A 16,069-nucleotide genomic window follows, 5' to 3' on the forward strand; every position below is an offset into this window, starting at 1 on the left:
TTGAACATCTATTCACAAACTCTTACCCAACTCATGCAGTGTAATCATAGACTGAATAAAATAATGGCCGTAGCTACTATAATGTCATGTTTGTGGGCTTCGATTTTAAAGCCTCAAGATCATTTTGGCTGTCGGCATCTTGTTTTTTTTGGAGCCAGAATTGACTGTACTGGGGCAAAAGGCTGGTGCTGTGGAGAAGCCAAGGGTGGATCTGACTGAGAAGCCGAGGACACTATCGGCAGAAAGCCTGATCTTAATTTATGGATAACTTTATGCCTTAATAATATGTATAAGGATGAGTTATACAGTCACCCCTTTACAGTTGTTCTTAAAGTTAAGAGACCAATTCCATTTGTTGTACCAGGCTGTAAACATGTTTATTTCTGCTGTAAAGTTGGGCGTTCACCATAGGGGTCTATGGGGGTTGTCTGACTTCTGGAGCCAGCCTCAAATGGCCATTCAAGTAACTGCAGCTTTTGGCGCTGCATTGGCTTAATTTTTCAGCCTTGGAGGTTGCTGGCAGAGTATAATCCAAGTCGTATGCCCAGTACTTCCCAACCACATGCAGACTTGTTGTTGGATTTTGGCTTGAGCAGAGCATAGAGAAGTTTCACTTTCAGCTCAATTCTGAATAGTAAAGACTGAGCGAAAATGCATGTGTCTGGGAAGCACTGAGCATACAACTGAGACTTGGTTTTTACTGCACGAGTTGTGTGGGAGTTTGTAAATGCATGTTTTGATATAGATTTGTTGTTGTTAAAGGCAGTCCCCAATCAATCAGTAAATCAATCCCATTTTTTTCTGGAGGTATTTGAGATTTGAAACAAATTTGTCAGCTGATCGGCTGATTAATCCAAAACAAAAACAAGCGTTATTTGCAGCTCTACATTTCAATTTAGTTGCTGTATTTATTATCAGATCCATGTGACAGTGATAAAAAGCTACACTGTATTCACTATTTCTTACATTCTAAGTTTATTGATTAGAGCCTTACTCTTATTGTTCACAGTAATCATCAGCCTACTCAAATTCAAAACGTAGGTCCTGTATCCTTTGCCTTCGGAGTTAAACCCGTGATTCTGTCAGATACTCTATCAGATACTAGTTGGGATGAAGACTACCAACCTCGCTCGCTGGCATCGTCGACTAGCACAATCTCCACTAGCAAGTGTCTGGGAGAGCGGTTGATGACACTGTGAACTGTCCGCAGCAGTGTGCTCCACGCCTCGTTGTGAAACACGATGACGATGCTGGTGTTTGGCAGGTCATCTGGATACAGCTTGGTCTTACAGCTGATGGAGCAACAGGAAGACAAAATGAGGTCGGTGAAGTAAAACTGAACGGCAAGTAATTAGTTAAACAGTCTCACTGAGCTATGGGTATAACGGCAGTTAATATAAAGCCATGTCTACTTATGACCTCTCATGACAGGGCGCACATCTACTGCATGAGTTTGAACATGCGAGCAGTTCAGTTTAAGAGTTTCTCTCATTATTTCATTCTAACATTTTCTAGATGCCTGTAGAGGTAAAAAAAAAAAAAAAAAAAAAAAAATCAATTCACAAAACAGACAGTGATTATTGGTTGATTATTGTGAAGCAAAAGGGGTTTTTTAACCAGCCGTGACACAATAAAAAAACTGGTATTGTTTTCACCTTGTGAGTCTGTGTGTGTGTGTGTGTGTCATCATGGCGAAATGTGGCCCTGCATCTATTGTGGCAGGAACTACCAAAGAAGCGGTTTTGAGTACTTCCCCAAGTGTTCATATGTCTGTAAACTTGTCTGTCACCTCGGTATCATCACACAGATCAAGCAGACACAATATGCACAAAATGCTTTACATGTGTGTAGTTGAGAGCAAACTGAAGGCCAAGATCGAGCTGGAAGTAAGGAAGGGGCCAATGGCTCCCCCACTTAACGCACCTGGCCCACATTCATTTTAAGTTGCGGATCACTGTATAGCGGCCGGTGTGATCCTATAGACCGTATCAAACTTGACAAGATGAACAGTCTAAATGGGTCCCTTTGTATTTCCTGTTGTAATGTTTTGCAGTGTATGTGAACGCCATCAACTAACAGGAAGTAACCATGGACCAAAGCTGCTGCCTAGCAATGCAATTTCAGTGAAACAGTCTTTCCTAAGATGGTCTGAAGCTCAAATTATTTACTCATCTGTAATCATTTAACGAGCCATTAGATTCACGTAAGGTCCCCTTGTGAGGGTCCCCACCCTCAGGTTTGGAACCACTGTTTAGAGTTCACCACTTAGAGATAAAACCCTGATTCACATTGAGTTGTTGTTCAAAAAAAGAAACAGATATAATCAATAACATTTTTGGTCATATATCAATCCTATAATACATAGAATCTCACACATTTGCTGTTTAGAGCTTCTCAAGTGTCATATTTTTAATTGAATATGGATGTCTTAAATTTATACTTTAAAGACTGAATGATTCATTTATTCTACAAAACTAAAAAAATCATTAGTAGCAGCTAAACTTAACTGTGACTAATGTAATACCTGAAAATAACCACTTGTATTCTTATACCTAAATCTAAAATAAACCCTGTCTACATACTGTAGTCTCAGTGGTACTCTGCGCCTGCAGCTCATTATATTGTATCAAAAGTGTCTGAGAAGAGAATCTGAGAGTATCCTGCTGCTCTTCAATCCTGCCATCAGTGCAGAAACACTGTCACACGAGATTCACTGACAAATATCTCTAAAGAGAGTAGAAAAAGTAAAACCGGTGCTGACAGCTACGTCAGCACGTCCTCAGCTTGATGGGCTGTCTGTCAAAGCCAAAGACTGAGAATGTGGCAAAGTCGGGACGGCATGAATGATGTTGAATAAAGAATGAGCTGCATTACAGGAGTGGAAGAGGTGGATGGCTGGGGCAGGAGGAGGGGCATTGGGAGGTGACGGAGGGTGAAAGAAGTCATTGGAGCAGACAGCACAGCTAGCTCAGTCCTGTCTATTCAAAGCGACAGCACTGACTGACACAACTAGGCCAGGAGGTTGCCTTCAAGACAAAATGCTATTGCCGTTCAGAGGCAACGACTGGCAATTCTGCATAGCTCTGGATAATTTTCACCACACAACTGGAGAAATTTTGCACAGCTAAGCTGTGTTCTGTAATAAAACTGCTGTAATATTTATACTGAGAGAAGGATGGAGCCATAATGGACAGAAAAAAAATGTTGCAATCAGCTGAATGTTCACTTCCTCTCAGAAATATAGGTCTTCTTTTGCACTAGGCAGGCAAAATGGTCTTTATATTTGCATCTCCATGTTGCAAAAAGTCTTAGAGTTGGCATTTTCTTCGTATAGGCAAGAAAACTGTGGAACGTAGGTGTGAAAAAAAGACATTCTTGTGGCCTATTTCTCATGGTGTCTGACTGGCAGAGCCTTTGGCATCCACTTAATGAAAGTGCTGTGAAGAACTCGTGTTCAGTTGGAATATTTAAACATGAATCACTTGGATAATGTCTCCACGAGAGGCGAATGCCGGTGCATATCAGCAGCCCGAGACGAATGTGCTCATGTTTCACACAAATTGCTCCTTGGATTTTCATTAAGTGCTCAAGTGGATCTTGAGTGACAGTAAACAAAACCCCACTCCCATTCAAATGTCGGGGATAATGTACACACTTGAGAGATCTGATGGATTCTGCAGTGAAACGGCGGCCGTAATTAGTGATGTCTTTTCACATTAGATAATGTTATTAGGCCCAATAAAATCTAACTGACTCAATAAACAGTTTAAAAATTACTTTAATCATTAGAATAATCTTGCCTTGATAGTTTGGAGCATTTTGTCTGCATCACTGTCTGCAACCCTGTTGAGACTCTTGACAAGAGAACGAATCTCTGCTGTCTTGCTGAGCCATCCAACACATTTGTCTAAATACTGGAACAGTTTCTAATGAACCCGGCATACAAGTTTGCACACATTAAATGGATACGTTGCCAGTTTTCATACAGTTTTGTGTGATAATGAAGTTAACAGTGGGCAGTATGTGTAAATAAACTGTTAAACTTCCCTTCATCTAGCCAGTGCCCAGATCTCCCTGCTCATCCCTAACTCAAGTTATTTGTTGGCTCGAGTGCTGTCACAGAAAGTACAGATTGTACTGCATTTTTGTATGTCCGCCACAACAGACACAAAGAGTATACTGTAGCCTCTTCCCCTCTGTGGCTTTCTCAAACTCAGAGTAGTAAAACTAGGCAAAGCTGATCAAATACAAACCAAGATTCTGTTTGCCTGTATATTTCTTGCTCTTCTTTCTTCTTCAGAAACATATTTGAGTGCACTGTTTGGCAGTAATATGAGAGTTTGTGAGCAGGAAGTGGGCGCCATACTGTATTGTAAAACGGAGGCTAAAAAACTAAAATCAGTGGTAAAACAAAAAAGTGTATTTAGCGTATTGTTTAAATGTACTTGAAGATCATTTCTTAGCAACTGGTCGCCATGTTGTTTCCTGTGGAAAAACGGCCACGCTCGCATTACGTTGCCCATCAGTGGGAGCATTTATTGGTCTAGTGTGATGCAGTGCATTCTGGTAGTTGTAGGTTTTCTACCTATTGTGCAAAAAAGCAAATGCCACAGTCCTTTGTTTCTGTTTTCACTCGTCATACACCACCAATTTCAAACGTATTTGCCTCTGTCTACAGCATAGACAGCCCAGTTTTATGAAAAGGACATTTTCCAGCAGTGAAATACTTCTTCAAGGAGTGAAATCCCAAGAAATAAAGAAGACAAAAGTTGAAAATATCAGCCAGAATGTCAACTCTTTCATAAAGAAACCACAGCGCCTTGCAATGTGTGATGGGTATCAAAGGTACCAAAGTTTTGCAGGCAGCGGAGGAGCAGGGTGAGGACTGTGCAAGGCTAGTCTGGTTTGTATGCCTGTGTTGGTGTTAAAGGGTCAGCAGTGTGATTCACAGCATGCATCTGGAAGACACCCAAGCTTACTCACCCATCCAACCTCACGTCCGGCAGACTCCTGTTGAGTGCGATCATGTCGCTGGCCATTAGATTGAACTGGTTAATCTTAAAGAGCTCCTTCATTTTCTCCTGGTCGTCCTTGGGGATGTTTACTGCCTTGCCCATCTCCCCTGGACCCTCATGGCTCCGAGATATTACCGCTGTAACACAGCAGAGGCAAGACAAAAAAAAAAGGTGAGGAGAAATCAAACCCCTTATTGTTTTATTCTCCAAAGGGGTGAGAAGTTAATTGCAAACTGCACTGCAAAATAAATCACTTTGTATATACAGTCTTATTCAGTCATATTTTTAATAAAGAAACAATATAAGAGGAACTACTACGTTATATAAGACCACCAAATTACAAATGCTCCACACCACCTCTCTAAATGGGGCAGATAGTAATGAGTGCAGACTGACCTCCCTGACCCCAGTCTGTTGGCTGTGCGCCCTGTTCTAACCAGTGGAGAAAAAAAAAAGGTTGTGGTGGTTTTTCAAGAACTCGGGGCAGAGGTAAGAGTGCAAAAGTTGAACAAATACATTATAAATATAGCGCTGTTTTGACTACAAAGTAAGCTTCAATGAAGAAGAATGATCTACTTAGTACAAACTGTATATGTATATGAAATTAACTTCTTTGATCATTTATATAAATATATAATAGGGCTGCAACGTTTAATCAACATATTCAACAAAAATCGATGAGCAAATTAGCTGCCAACGAACCTAATAGTCGACTACTTACTGACGTTATTGGCAGCAATGTGAGTAGCAGCCTGATGACGATAGTGACGCAGCTTACTGGGGTGAAGTAAACAGCAGCATGATGGCAGCACATTTACAATCAAAACCCTCCAATGTGTGGGGAAAATTTAGTGTTAACTCGGCTACAAAGGTTGTTACCTGTAGCATTTACAAAGCTGACCTTGCCTGACATGAGACCACATCAGTTATGCTGGAGCATCTTAACAGGAGGCACGTTGGCTCTCTGGATGATAAAGAATCCTCTCTGTAAGTTAATTAGCTTGTTAGTTAGCTAAAATTTCCACCAAACACGTACCTTTGGAACCAAAAATAACCCTTCAGACATGGTACCAAGACCCCAGCGTTTCTACCACAAACAGTACCCTTATATGTGGGTGGGCTTATTGTCACTCACTGCTCCATCCAGCACCCACTTTATTTCCTCATCACTTGTGACACAGATGGAAGTCTGCACCTTGATTATCGTCCACAGAACGAAGTTGCCCGCCGACAAAATAAAACAGGCTGCAGTGAGAGTCTCTCTCCATGGGATATTTAAAAATACCGCATTTGTGTATTTAGTCCTTCTCAGGCAAATTCAGGGGTTTAGTGTTGCTGGAGCCCACAGGAACGACGCTCCGCAACGCTTTTTATTTTCTCCGCATGAGGATTAGAATATAACCCGGTCGAAATGAATACATATAAACACTTGAAGATTCACTCATTACTAAAAGTGTATGTCATATGAAAACTAATGTGATGGTCAAAGTTGTCACAGAGGAATTTAAGGTGTGCTCATGGTTTCACGTCATCAACTCATGGATTTAGTAACATAACAGGGTAGCGTTCCACCTTAAAAGTTGCCGGCAGTCGGCCCAGTGAATTAAGTTATTTTTTCTCCGACTCCAGCTGCTGCGAGAATCAGCAAAACATCCTTTCATTTTATAGTTACAGTTCACTAATAAAACTCTCCATGGTATGAACAGTGATTACATAACCAGCCATAACTCAGCCCTGAGCAGAGTGTTCACAGCTCCACCTTTTAGTACCAGATCTGTGTGCTAGGTACCCCAACAGAGGGGGGACCAAAAATTGGGAAGGAACGGAACGGTTCCATTGGCACCATGCACAACTTTTCAAAGTAGAAACGGAAAAAAAGGGTACTGAACTGAACTGAACCGTACCGTACTGCTCGGTAGAAACGGGGCTTAAGTAAGCTTAACGTTAAAAGCCATGTCACCTTACATTATGAGCTGTAATGTTTATTTTCTGAAATACATTTTCTATTTATGAATAAATTAATGGCATTGAGAGTCATGTTAGCAGATAATTATAATTTAAAAAACAACCCTGTTCACATGTGCCCCCACTTTACAATCTTAGATGCTGCAACGTTAAAGCAACGTTAAACTTTAAGGCTAGAGAATGTGTTGATGTCATGGGTGGTGAGTGCACAGAACACAAGTTCAGAGAACACTGGAGAATTTGATAATTTGTAAATCGCAAAGTAATTTATGACTTCTGTCTATGTGTGTGCCAAAATTGGGTTGCTGCTGCCTGCTCTCTCCGGTTTTACGCCAGGCTCGGCTCCTTTCAAAGACTCCTTGCAAAGCACTCCTCCGGGGTTTTTTCGGACCTAATTGTATTGCGGAGCTTTACACATCGGTGACCGGATCTTTGCTCTCAAAACACAAAAAAATGTGATGGCACAACAGTCTCCTTCAGTACATTATTCTGTGCTTTCTTTTGATTTTCACATTGGCTAGACATCCTGTTTAATTTGTCTTCTGATTAAATTGGAACCGTTGAAACAAGTTGTAGGAAGCAAGTAATTGGTTGCTGGCAGACAGTCTGTGCTGCAATAAAATGGTTAATCAGCAGTGCTGTGCACTGTAGAGCCGATGCGCTGCTGGTTCTGCCGGCCTGAAGAATATAATGTCTATAGCCTTACTGTTGTGTACAGCCTTTATAGACTGAGCTGAGTAGTGATGCGCGGGTCGACCCATAACCCGCGGGACCCGCAAATGGACCTGCAGGTCGGGCAGCAGTGATCGTCTGTTAAATCAGTCTGTAAATTATATTTTGACATTATTATTATAATCTATTAATCTATAATCTATTACTGTCATGGCATCTGAAGGTACTGATGCGTTGAGCAGGTGACAGTCCGCGGTCGTTTTCAAAACACACTTGTGTCACACACTCCAAAAGAAACTTGTTGAAACTTTAAACAATAATTTATTGTACAAACGGGGGAAACAAACGTTGACAGAAACAGTTCCATAATTCATATTAAATTCAAAAGATAACGAAAAAACAGCTACAAGTTAGAGGGAATAGTGATAAAGTGGTAAAACTTGGCATTGATCCACAGCCTCAGACGGATGCGCTCAAGCGTGCCGTGCGCACAAGCTCAGTTGGTAGGCGATACTATATTTTCACATTTTTAACAATGCAAAGTTTTGATTTTTATTGATAACCTACATTTACCAACAACAAAAAGACTACATTTAGCACCAAAAATTACATAAAAAAAAAAAAAAAGTAAATAAAAAAAAACGAATATCGAATACCAAATTTTCATAATGAATACCTACCCATAGAAACGAATATTCAAATATTTGGGTACAGCCCTACTGTTACTATAGCAACCTGTTTAGTACACAATGACAGGACTGGATTCCAGTTGAAAATTCCTCTGTATCAGCAGGAAAGTTCATTTAAAGACCTATTTTCAAAGTATTCATCTATTAATCAGTCTTTATTTTTAGATATCCAACACATAAAACCACACCAAGCTAAATTTAAAAGCTGAGAGCTTTACAAGAGCCATTAATTAATGGTAAATGAGCCAATCAGTCATTTATTTCTCATTAAATCATATAAAACCATAAAAAACTTCCAGTGTTTACCTGAATTGTACAAAAAATGATAGATTATTCAACAGTCAAAATAGTCGTTAGTTGCAGCCCTAATATATAATCTGCTGTTCTAAAAAAAAAATGTGGGCCTTTTTTTTTAATCTTACTTGATCCATGACAAAGGGAATGAACAACAGATAAATTCTGAGAGATCCCTTTTGTATAATAAAAGCATTGGGTAGAGTTTATTATCAGTCTCTTCAGGCTGCGGAGAGCGCGGCAAAGCATGCTCGTTCTATCTCTGTACACTCTGTAGAGTTTAATTTTCTTTACTGGCATAAAGCCAGGCAACGTTAGATAGGCGTAATTTTCCAGATCAATGTGCATGTACCAAACTTGTGTGTTTAAAGAGCAGATCATGTACTGGCAGCACTGTGCTGTGTACAAGGTGTGCACATATAAAAAGCATGCTGTATTCCCTTCCGTAACACTTAATAACACTGCACATACAGACAATGTGATGTCATTCTCACTTGCACTGGTAAAGGTTCCTCACACATCAGTGGATGTGGAGAAACAGTGTCAGACGTTTAATACAGACTTCTGCTTAAGCTCTCTCCTGCATGCTGCAGCTCGGGCGGACTGGGTATTAAGCACTGCGCAGTCTGGCAGCTATATTTAATTTTAATTCAATCTATTACGAGGTCTTGAATTCGAAGATTTAGGAGAACGTCGGTATTAATAGATGAAAAAGTAGTATGAAAGCAAAATCCTTTCTAGAGTTACTACTGGTCTTCTCAGCTATATGCTATACAGTCAAATGCCTGCAAAACATCAGCATTGCTGTCGTTGCCGCCGCCACCACACAGAGCCAGCTCCCTTCACCAAAGGTAAATAACCTCCCACGGATTTATGACTGTGCTCTCTTTAATAATCTCTCTGAGCAGAGCCAGTGATTTCCATGAAAGGGGGACACACATTTCACATTAGCTGCACAGTCCCAGGTTAAGAGGATTCCCTGCGACCCCTCATGGAGACGGGCTGGTGTCTGCTGGATTGTTAACCTCAGCTGATCCTGCTCTTTTGTTTACGGTGCTGCTGACACTCTCCATTTGGACACTGGCTTAAATCTGATGGACGCAGCTCGAGAGCTGAGCTGGATGACTGAATAAAGTGTCCATCAAACACATGCTGAGCCTCTCCAATCCATCAGTCGACCGCTACGGATAAACACAGCATATGAATATATGATATATTCGCTTTCACCACAACATAAACAACTAATCCTACAGATTATACATGAAGTGTAAAATTATTTATACAGTATTTCAATCTGACTGTTAAAGTGAATTACTGAATAATGTGTGGAGCATTACTATCATATGTGAAGAACTGCAAAGAGCAGAATACTTTGTAAATTTTGTAGGAGAAGGTCCTCAGGCCTTGATATAACAAGGCAAACTGTCATTCCCACTTTACTACTACACTTCTATGTCTTTGTTACAACTTCAATGTTAAAAAATAATGGACAAATTAATATTTTTTAAAGCAGCTGTGCGGAACTTTTCGTTTTCGTTGATTATAGGGCCCCTTTGGTCGAAGCGGTATGACACCCACAGCCTGGTGTCGTAAAATTCCGACTGCAGCCGGCAATTACCGCATGCATTTGTTTTGGAGAGCGAGAGGATTAACTAACGTCAGGTCAGTCCAAGTAATTAGTGGAAACAGCAAAATTACTCAGTAAATTCTCCTGTCGTGTTTCTGTTCTGATCTAATCTAATCTGTTGTGTATTTTGAGCTACTAAGGCTACCATAGTAGTGTGAGCCTCAAGTTATTCTGGGTAATGTAGTAACCGTTGTTGTGCTACTGGAAACAATGAGAAGCAGCCGTGTACGTTCGGTGTAAGGAGGAATAAACAGTTAACAAGTCATCTGCTGAGTCCGCATTATTATGTGAAAAGAATACTCCGACGATTTGGGATTTATGCCCTTTCTCTATCATTTTCATATTGAGACAGCGGTTAGCATGGCACTTGTAGGGGGTCAGTACATCTTACGCGGAGGGATACACCGGTGAGCAACAGCTGGCTCTGGGACAGGTACGCTAGGTCACTCGGTAAAAGCAAACAAAGAGACGACACGGACGATATTACTCACCCGACTGAAAGCTGTCCATCAGCTCCTGCAGGCCTGGTGCGTTTTTTCCAGTTCATCTTAGGAACATGAAAAAAAGTTTCAATCACGCCAGGATTAGTGATTGCTGCAAAGTGCAGCAAAGTGCAAAGTGCAAAAGAGCAGAATCACTTCCGCCTCGGGTGCCGTATTCTGGTTTGCTGACTTCCGCTGTGTGTCCAACCCGAGTGAGGCTACGCTAAATAGCCATATAGAGAAAGGCTTTTTTGTCGCTGTTGGGTTCAAATAAATATGCGGATCTTCAAGGGGGGGTGATACGAACTAGGGGCAGTTTTATTGATGGTAAAAAGTTCCGCACAGCTGCTTTAAGCAGCACAGTTTACATTTAAGATAAACTTTGATATTTGTGCCACAGTGTATCTCTGTCAAAACTGCAGAGGCTGCTGGAGCTTCTGTCAACTAATTGTTAATCCTTTATTCCAATTTTATGCGTGCTGCAAGGCTCTTTGGATTGTCCATCGACTGGAATACCAATTTGTTCCAGACTGAAATATCTCAGCAACTGTTACATATATTGCTGTAAAAACTGTGTACAGGCATTCATGGTCCCCCGAAGATAAAGCCTAATGACTGAAACAATCCCCTGACTTTTCCTCAAGCGCCACCTGGAGGTTGTTTTTAGTTAAAGATCCAGTGTGTAGGATTGAGTGGCATTTAATGGTGAGGCTGAAAACTGCAACCAAGGGAAACTTCTACCGTGTGTCAAACGTGTAGAACTACAGCGGCCGACACAAACAGTCAAATAGCACTCTCTAGAGCCAGTGTTTAGTTTGTCCGTTCTGGGCTACTGTAGAAGCAACATGGCTGAATCCATGGATGAAGACCCACTTCATAGGTAGATATAAACGGCTCATTCTAAGCCAACAAAAACATGATTCATAGTTTCAAGCAATTATAAACTAATGAAAACATAGTTATTAATACTGCATGTAATTTCTGCCAAAATATCCCCTTAAATCCTACAAACTGAACCCTTAAATGTCTCAGCAACTATTGGATGGTCTGCAGTAATTTGGTTCAGACATTCATGTTTGCCTCCAGATGAATTACAATAACTTTTGTGATCCCCTAACTTTTCATTTAACGCCAATATATTTTCAAAATTTGTATTCGTCCGATACTCTATGACTAAATATCTGTATCAGCCTCAGCTTTACTGAGGCACTAAAACTAAACTACGATGGTAAACATGGTAGGGCTGGACGATTAATCGAATTTTAATCATGATTTCGATTTTGGCTTCTCACGATCATAAAAACATTATAATTGGAGAAAAACGATTAATGCGCCACACGGCGCGGCGTGTATGTAAGTTCCTGTGCTGGAAAAGCACCGTGAATGCACCTGTGTTATGTGCAGCAGCAGCAAGCATGTGACGTGTGTGGATCAATAATATGTGGAGTGAGCGATTGAGAACATGGCAGAAAGGCAGCCTTTGGTTGAGAAGAAAGGTAGGACAACTTCAGTCATCTGGAAACATTTTGGCTTCAAGTTGACGGACGTCAAGCAAAAGGAAATTGTTTGCAAAGTTTGTCATCCTGTCGTGGCTGCCCCCCAAGGCAACACGAGTGGAAAAAGTTCAAAAAAGTTAATAACTTAATAACGAAAAAATACTTTTGGTTGCTGCTAAGTAGTGTTTAAAGGGGCAAAAAGCGAAATCGTTTCACCACTAGGTTTGCTGTTATGCACTGCCTGTAGACCAAAACAAAGTGTGCTCGGTGCTCCGGTTGGATCTAAACGGAGAGCCGGGGCTAACGTTAGCTGGGAAGCTAGCGGAGGCTAACTGGCTATGCTGGCAGCTGAGTGAAATGGAGCCTGAGGAGGAAGCACCGGTTAGCCCCGGTTTCACTACAGGCAGATTCACTCGCCACAGGGGCGAGGAAATAAAACCTAAACAGCCAACTTAGTTTGGCTTAGTTTAGCAGTTAGCGATGTCTTTCACTCACTCTCAGTCTCTGCTGTGTTTAGCTATTTCCATGCTTTCCTGTTAGCGTTAGCACTAGTCGGCTACCACGCTAACGTCCCTAGTCTTCTCCGTGAGCCCGTGAGCCCACGGCTCATGGCTCCGGCTCACGCAGAGTAGGGACGTTAGCGTTAGCTCCTGGAGTTAGCACTAGAGCTACTGCGGCTACTGGAGTAACTTACAGCTATGTAGGGCTTCTACCAGCTCTTCTAGTCACTGAGCCTCGCCTCCATCTCAGCAAATATATTACATTTATTACAGGTACCATCATCATTGAAGTAGGCAGGGAAATAGCTAAGCTACATGAACGTACATGAACGCGCAGCCGGACCGGCTTGTAAACAAGGGGCTGGAGATCAACACAGAGAGAAGTTGTGTGAGGTCATGCTATACTCCAGATGAAATTACACCTCTAGTTCTTCACATAGCAATTTTTTAATTCCTTCAATCTAGAAATGATGAATTTCGCTTATTGCTCCTTTAACTTTTGATTTAACACTAAAAATTAAAACCCTTGGTGCGCACTGCAGCGCAAGCAGATGCGCGACTCAGAGCAGCAAGTGTCACTGACACCAGACTCAGAGCGCAGTGGACTGGTGGAAAATGTCATCATTAGCATATTATTTTACATTAATAAAACCTATTTTATCATTATTGTCACAATGTTGAAAGAATTTAGCTGTCTGTGTTCAAGCAGGATAATAGGTCTCCATTCATTGCACATCGGGCTTTCTATTTCCTTGTCGGAGATGGTGTTGCGTTCAAGGTCCCCCCCCAAAAAACAGGAGAAAAAAAAAAAGGCTGAATATTCCAAAAAAAATTTCACAATCGAATCTCGTGCCATCAAACGAAGCTTCGAAGCTTAGAATTTTTTGGGTCAGCCCTAGTATTTATTTTTATTTGTTGTTTTTATTGCTATTATTATTTTAATTTACTATTATTATTTTTAATTTTTTCTACTACTTACTAATTTTACTAATTTATTTCTGGCTGTTCTTTTAAGTTATATTTAAAGTTGAGTTTTGGTGGAGTTTTGAAATCAATGAATAATCAATGTTTATTAATCGTGATTTCAATATCAATCAAAATAATCGTGATTATTATTTTTGCCATAATCGTCCAGCCCTAAAACATGGTAAACATTCAATCCGCTAGACATTAGCATGTTAGCATTGTCATTGTGGGCATGTTGGCAGACTTATATTAGCATTTAGCTCAAAGCACTGCTGTGGCTTAGTACAGCCAGAGCTGCTAGTATATTAGCAGACTCTTAGCTTTGTTTTCACTAAAGCATGTATTATTTGTAGGTTTCAGGGACGGCTGTCGTTCATGTCACAAAAGAAACAATTCAGTGAAGGGAAACATCAAGGATTTCCTCGATATCCTTAGCATCCTTTACATGCTGAGTTCCAGATGCTTCCATCAGGGTAAAGGTTCAGTCTCTCCATAGAGGTAGCACAAATAGACACAGATTTCCTCTTCGTTTTTTAAAACAAACTTTAACCCTGGATATTATGTTATTGTGTCTTCTTTTCTCTTCTTCTTTGGTTCAAGGTGGCAGTGTAGGAGACTCGGATCTTGTGCTGTATTGTGCATAATTTAGGCTATTCTATATATTTGTGTTGTATTACCGTGTGTAAAACAAATTGCCCCTAAGGCACATTTAAGTAATTTGAATCCTGAATCCTCGCTAACAGGAAGGTTTTGTTTTAAAGCCTTTAACTTCATCTGTTACTCGTTATTTGTACACCAACTGTCAGAATCCGTGTGCTGCGTTCGGCAGCCAGTTGTTTTTCTTGCAGAAGCTAATTACATCAAGTCTGAAATAATATATGTGACTAATTAACAACTTTGCTCCTTCATTATGACTGTAAATCATCATTTCTCATGCTCATCCTTTCAAAGTTATCCATCCAACGCTCAAATGAATCTGGTTTTGCTAAGCAACGCACAGATCAGAGGAGCCTCAGGAAACAAACTCTCTCTGGTATTTTCAAGCACGACACACACTCTCCCCCCTGACACAGAGCATTCATTATAAAAGATGACCACGATCATCTGGGAAGAAAACAGTGGCTCTGCCTGTCCTCGGATCAATCAATCTAATTCAATGTCCCTGCCTGCAGCTTTATCCCAAACAATTACAGTGAAAAGGTTCCCCTCACACTCACAGGTAATGAGTCTTCTGAGACACCATCACTCACATTTCAGTGCTCAACAAAAATAAAGTGCCACATGTCTTTCTGTCAACCTGTCCGTTACGTGATTCATACGCTCATATTCCTGAAAAATTAGCAATACATGTGCAACCCTAGACTCTTTAAACAACATTTGCCACATATGCTACATGTTAGCCTTCTCTGTGTGGTTATTGAAATGTCTTGTGAGCGCTCAGCTGGACTCTTTGATCCTCTTGTCAAGGTGGACTCAGACACTAATCTGCATGCAGATTGTCCTCTAGCTCTTTTCATTCTCATTACGTTGTAGGAAAAGGCCTGTGTAGCGGTGCACAGTTGGAGGCTCCATCACAAGCTTGAGCCATTCTCTTTCCTTCATACATTTTACCCGTACTGCTTCCATGCGAGTCTGACCCAGCTGGCATTACATTATATATCAGAGAAGCTCCTGTTGAACACAAAACCGCATCAGGCCGGGAACAAAATGCCCTGCAGAGTTCGACTATGCTGCCCTGATGTGCACCTTCAGCCTAACTGCAACACTGAGGCGATGCTTTCACAAAGAACAAAGATTCAAAGCAATTAAGATGAGAAGTCTTGTGTGACATTAAGTGTATATCTGCAAAGGTATGAGTACCTGGAGGGGAGTTACATCTCTAAACACTAATTCACAGTAAGAATTACATTTTTGTCTTCTGAAAAACAGCTGAAAGCATTCTGCAGCACACCCCGTGGTGTCATCTTACCTCAGCTCTGTGTGCCACTGCAACATTAATGCAACCTTGTGGTATCACATTCAAATTAATAGCAGATTGTACACAATAAAATATAGCTACATGTGATATAAACAGACTGAGATATGTGAATGACAGATGGCTTACTTCATGGGCATAAGAATAAGTGAAAATTCTTGCTATAAATGATGCACTTGATAAATAAAGGTGTTTGTTCTCACTGTTGTAATTATTCCTCATGATTGTTGATGAATTTTAATGAATATGCTTCAGCACATCTTTAGGAGTAACACTGCAGCTAAAATCAAACTAAAGCCCAGAAATGTATCATGTTGAGGATGGAAAATATTGTATGTACAGTGGTGTGAAAAAGTGTTTGCCCCCTTCCTGATTTCTTACTTTTTTT

General features: G+C 40.7%; 1 protein-coding gene across 3 annotated transcripts in view; it reads right to left on the minus strand.

The window, feature by feature from the left end:
- Positions 1-16,069, minus strand: part of galnt13 (UDP-N-acetyl-alpha-D-galactosamine:polypeptide N-acetylgalactosaminyltransferase 13) — a 58,845-nt gene that overhangs the window by 29,549 nt on the left and 13,227 nt on the right. For all 3 annotated transcript variants that reach the window (XM_050049521.1, XM_050049519.1, XM_050049520.1), the window contains exons 3-4: positions 4,984-5,152; positions 1,126-1,292 (exon numbers count right to left, since the gene is read on the minus strand). In XM_050049521.1, coding sequence (XP_049905478.1) covers positions 1,126-1,292; positions 4,984-5,152 — 336 coding nt within the window. The remainder of the gene's footprint in view (positions 1-1,125; positions 1,293-4,983; positions 5,153-16,069) is intronic.

This window comes from Epinephelus moara, chromosome 7 (assembly GCF_006386435.1).
Source record: "Epinephelus moara isolate mb chromosome 7, YSFRI_EMoa_1.0, whole genome shotgun sequence".
NCBI classification, from domain to species: Eukaryota; Metazoa; Chordata; class Actinopteri; order Perciformes; family Serranidae; genus Epinephelus; species Epinephelus moara.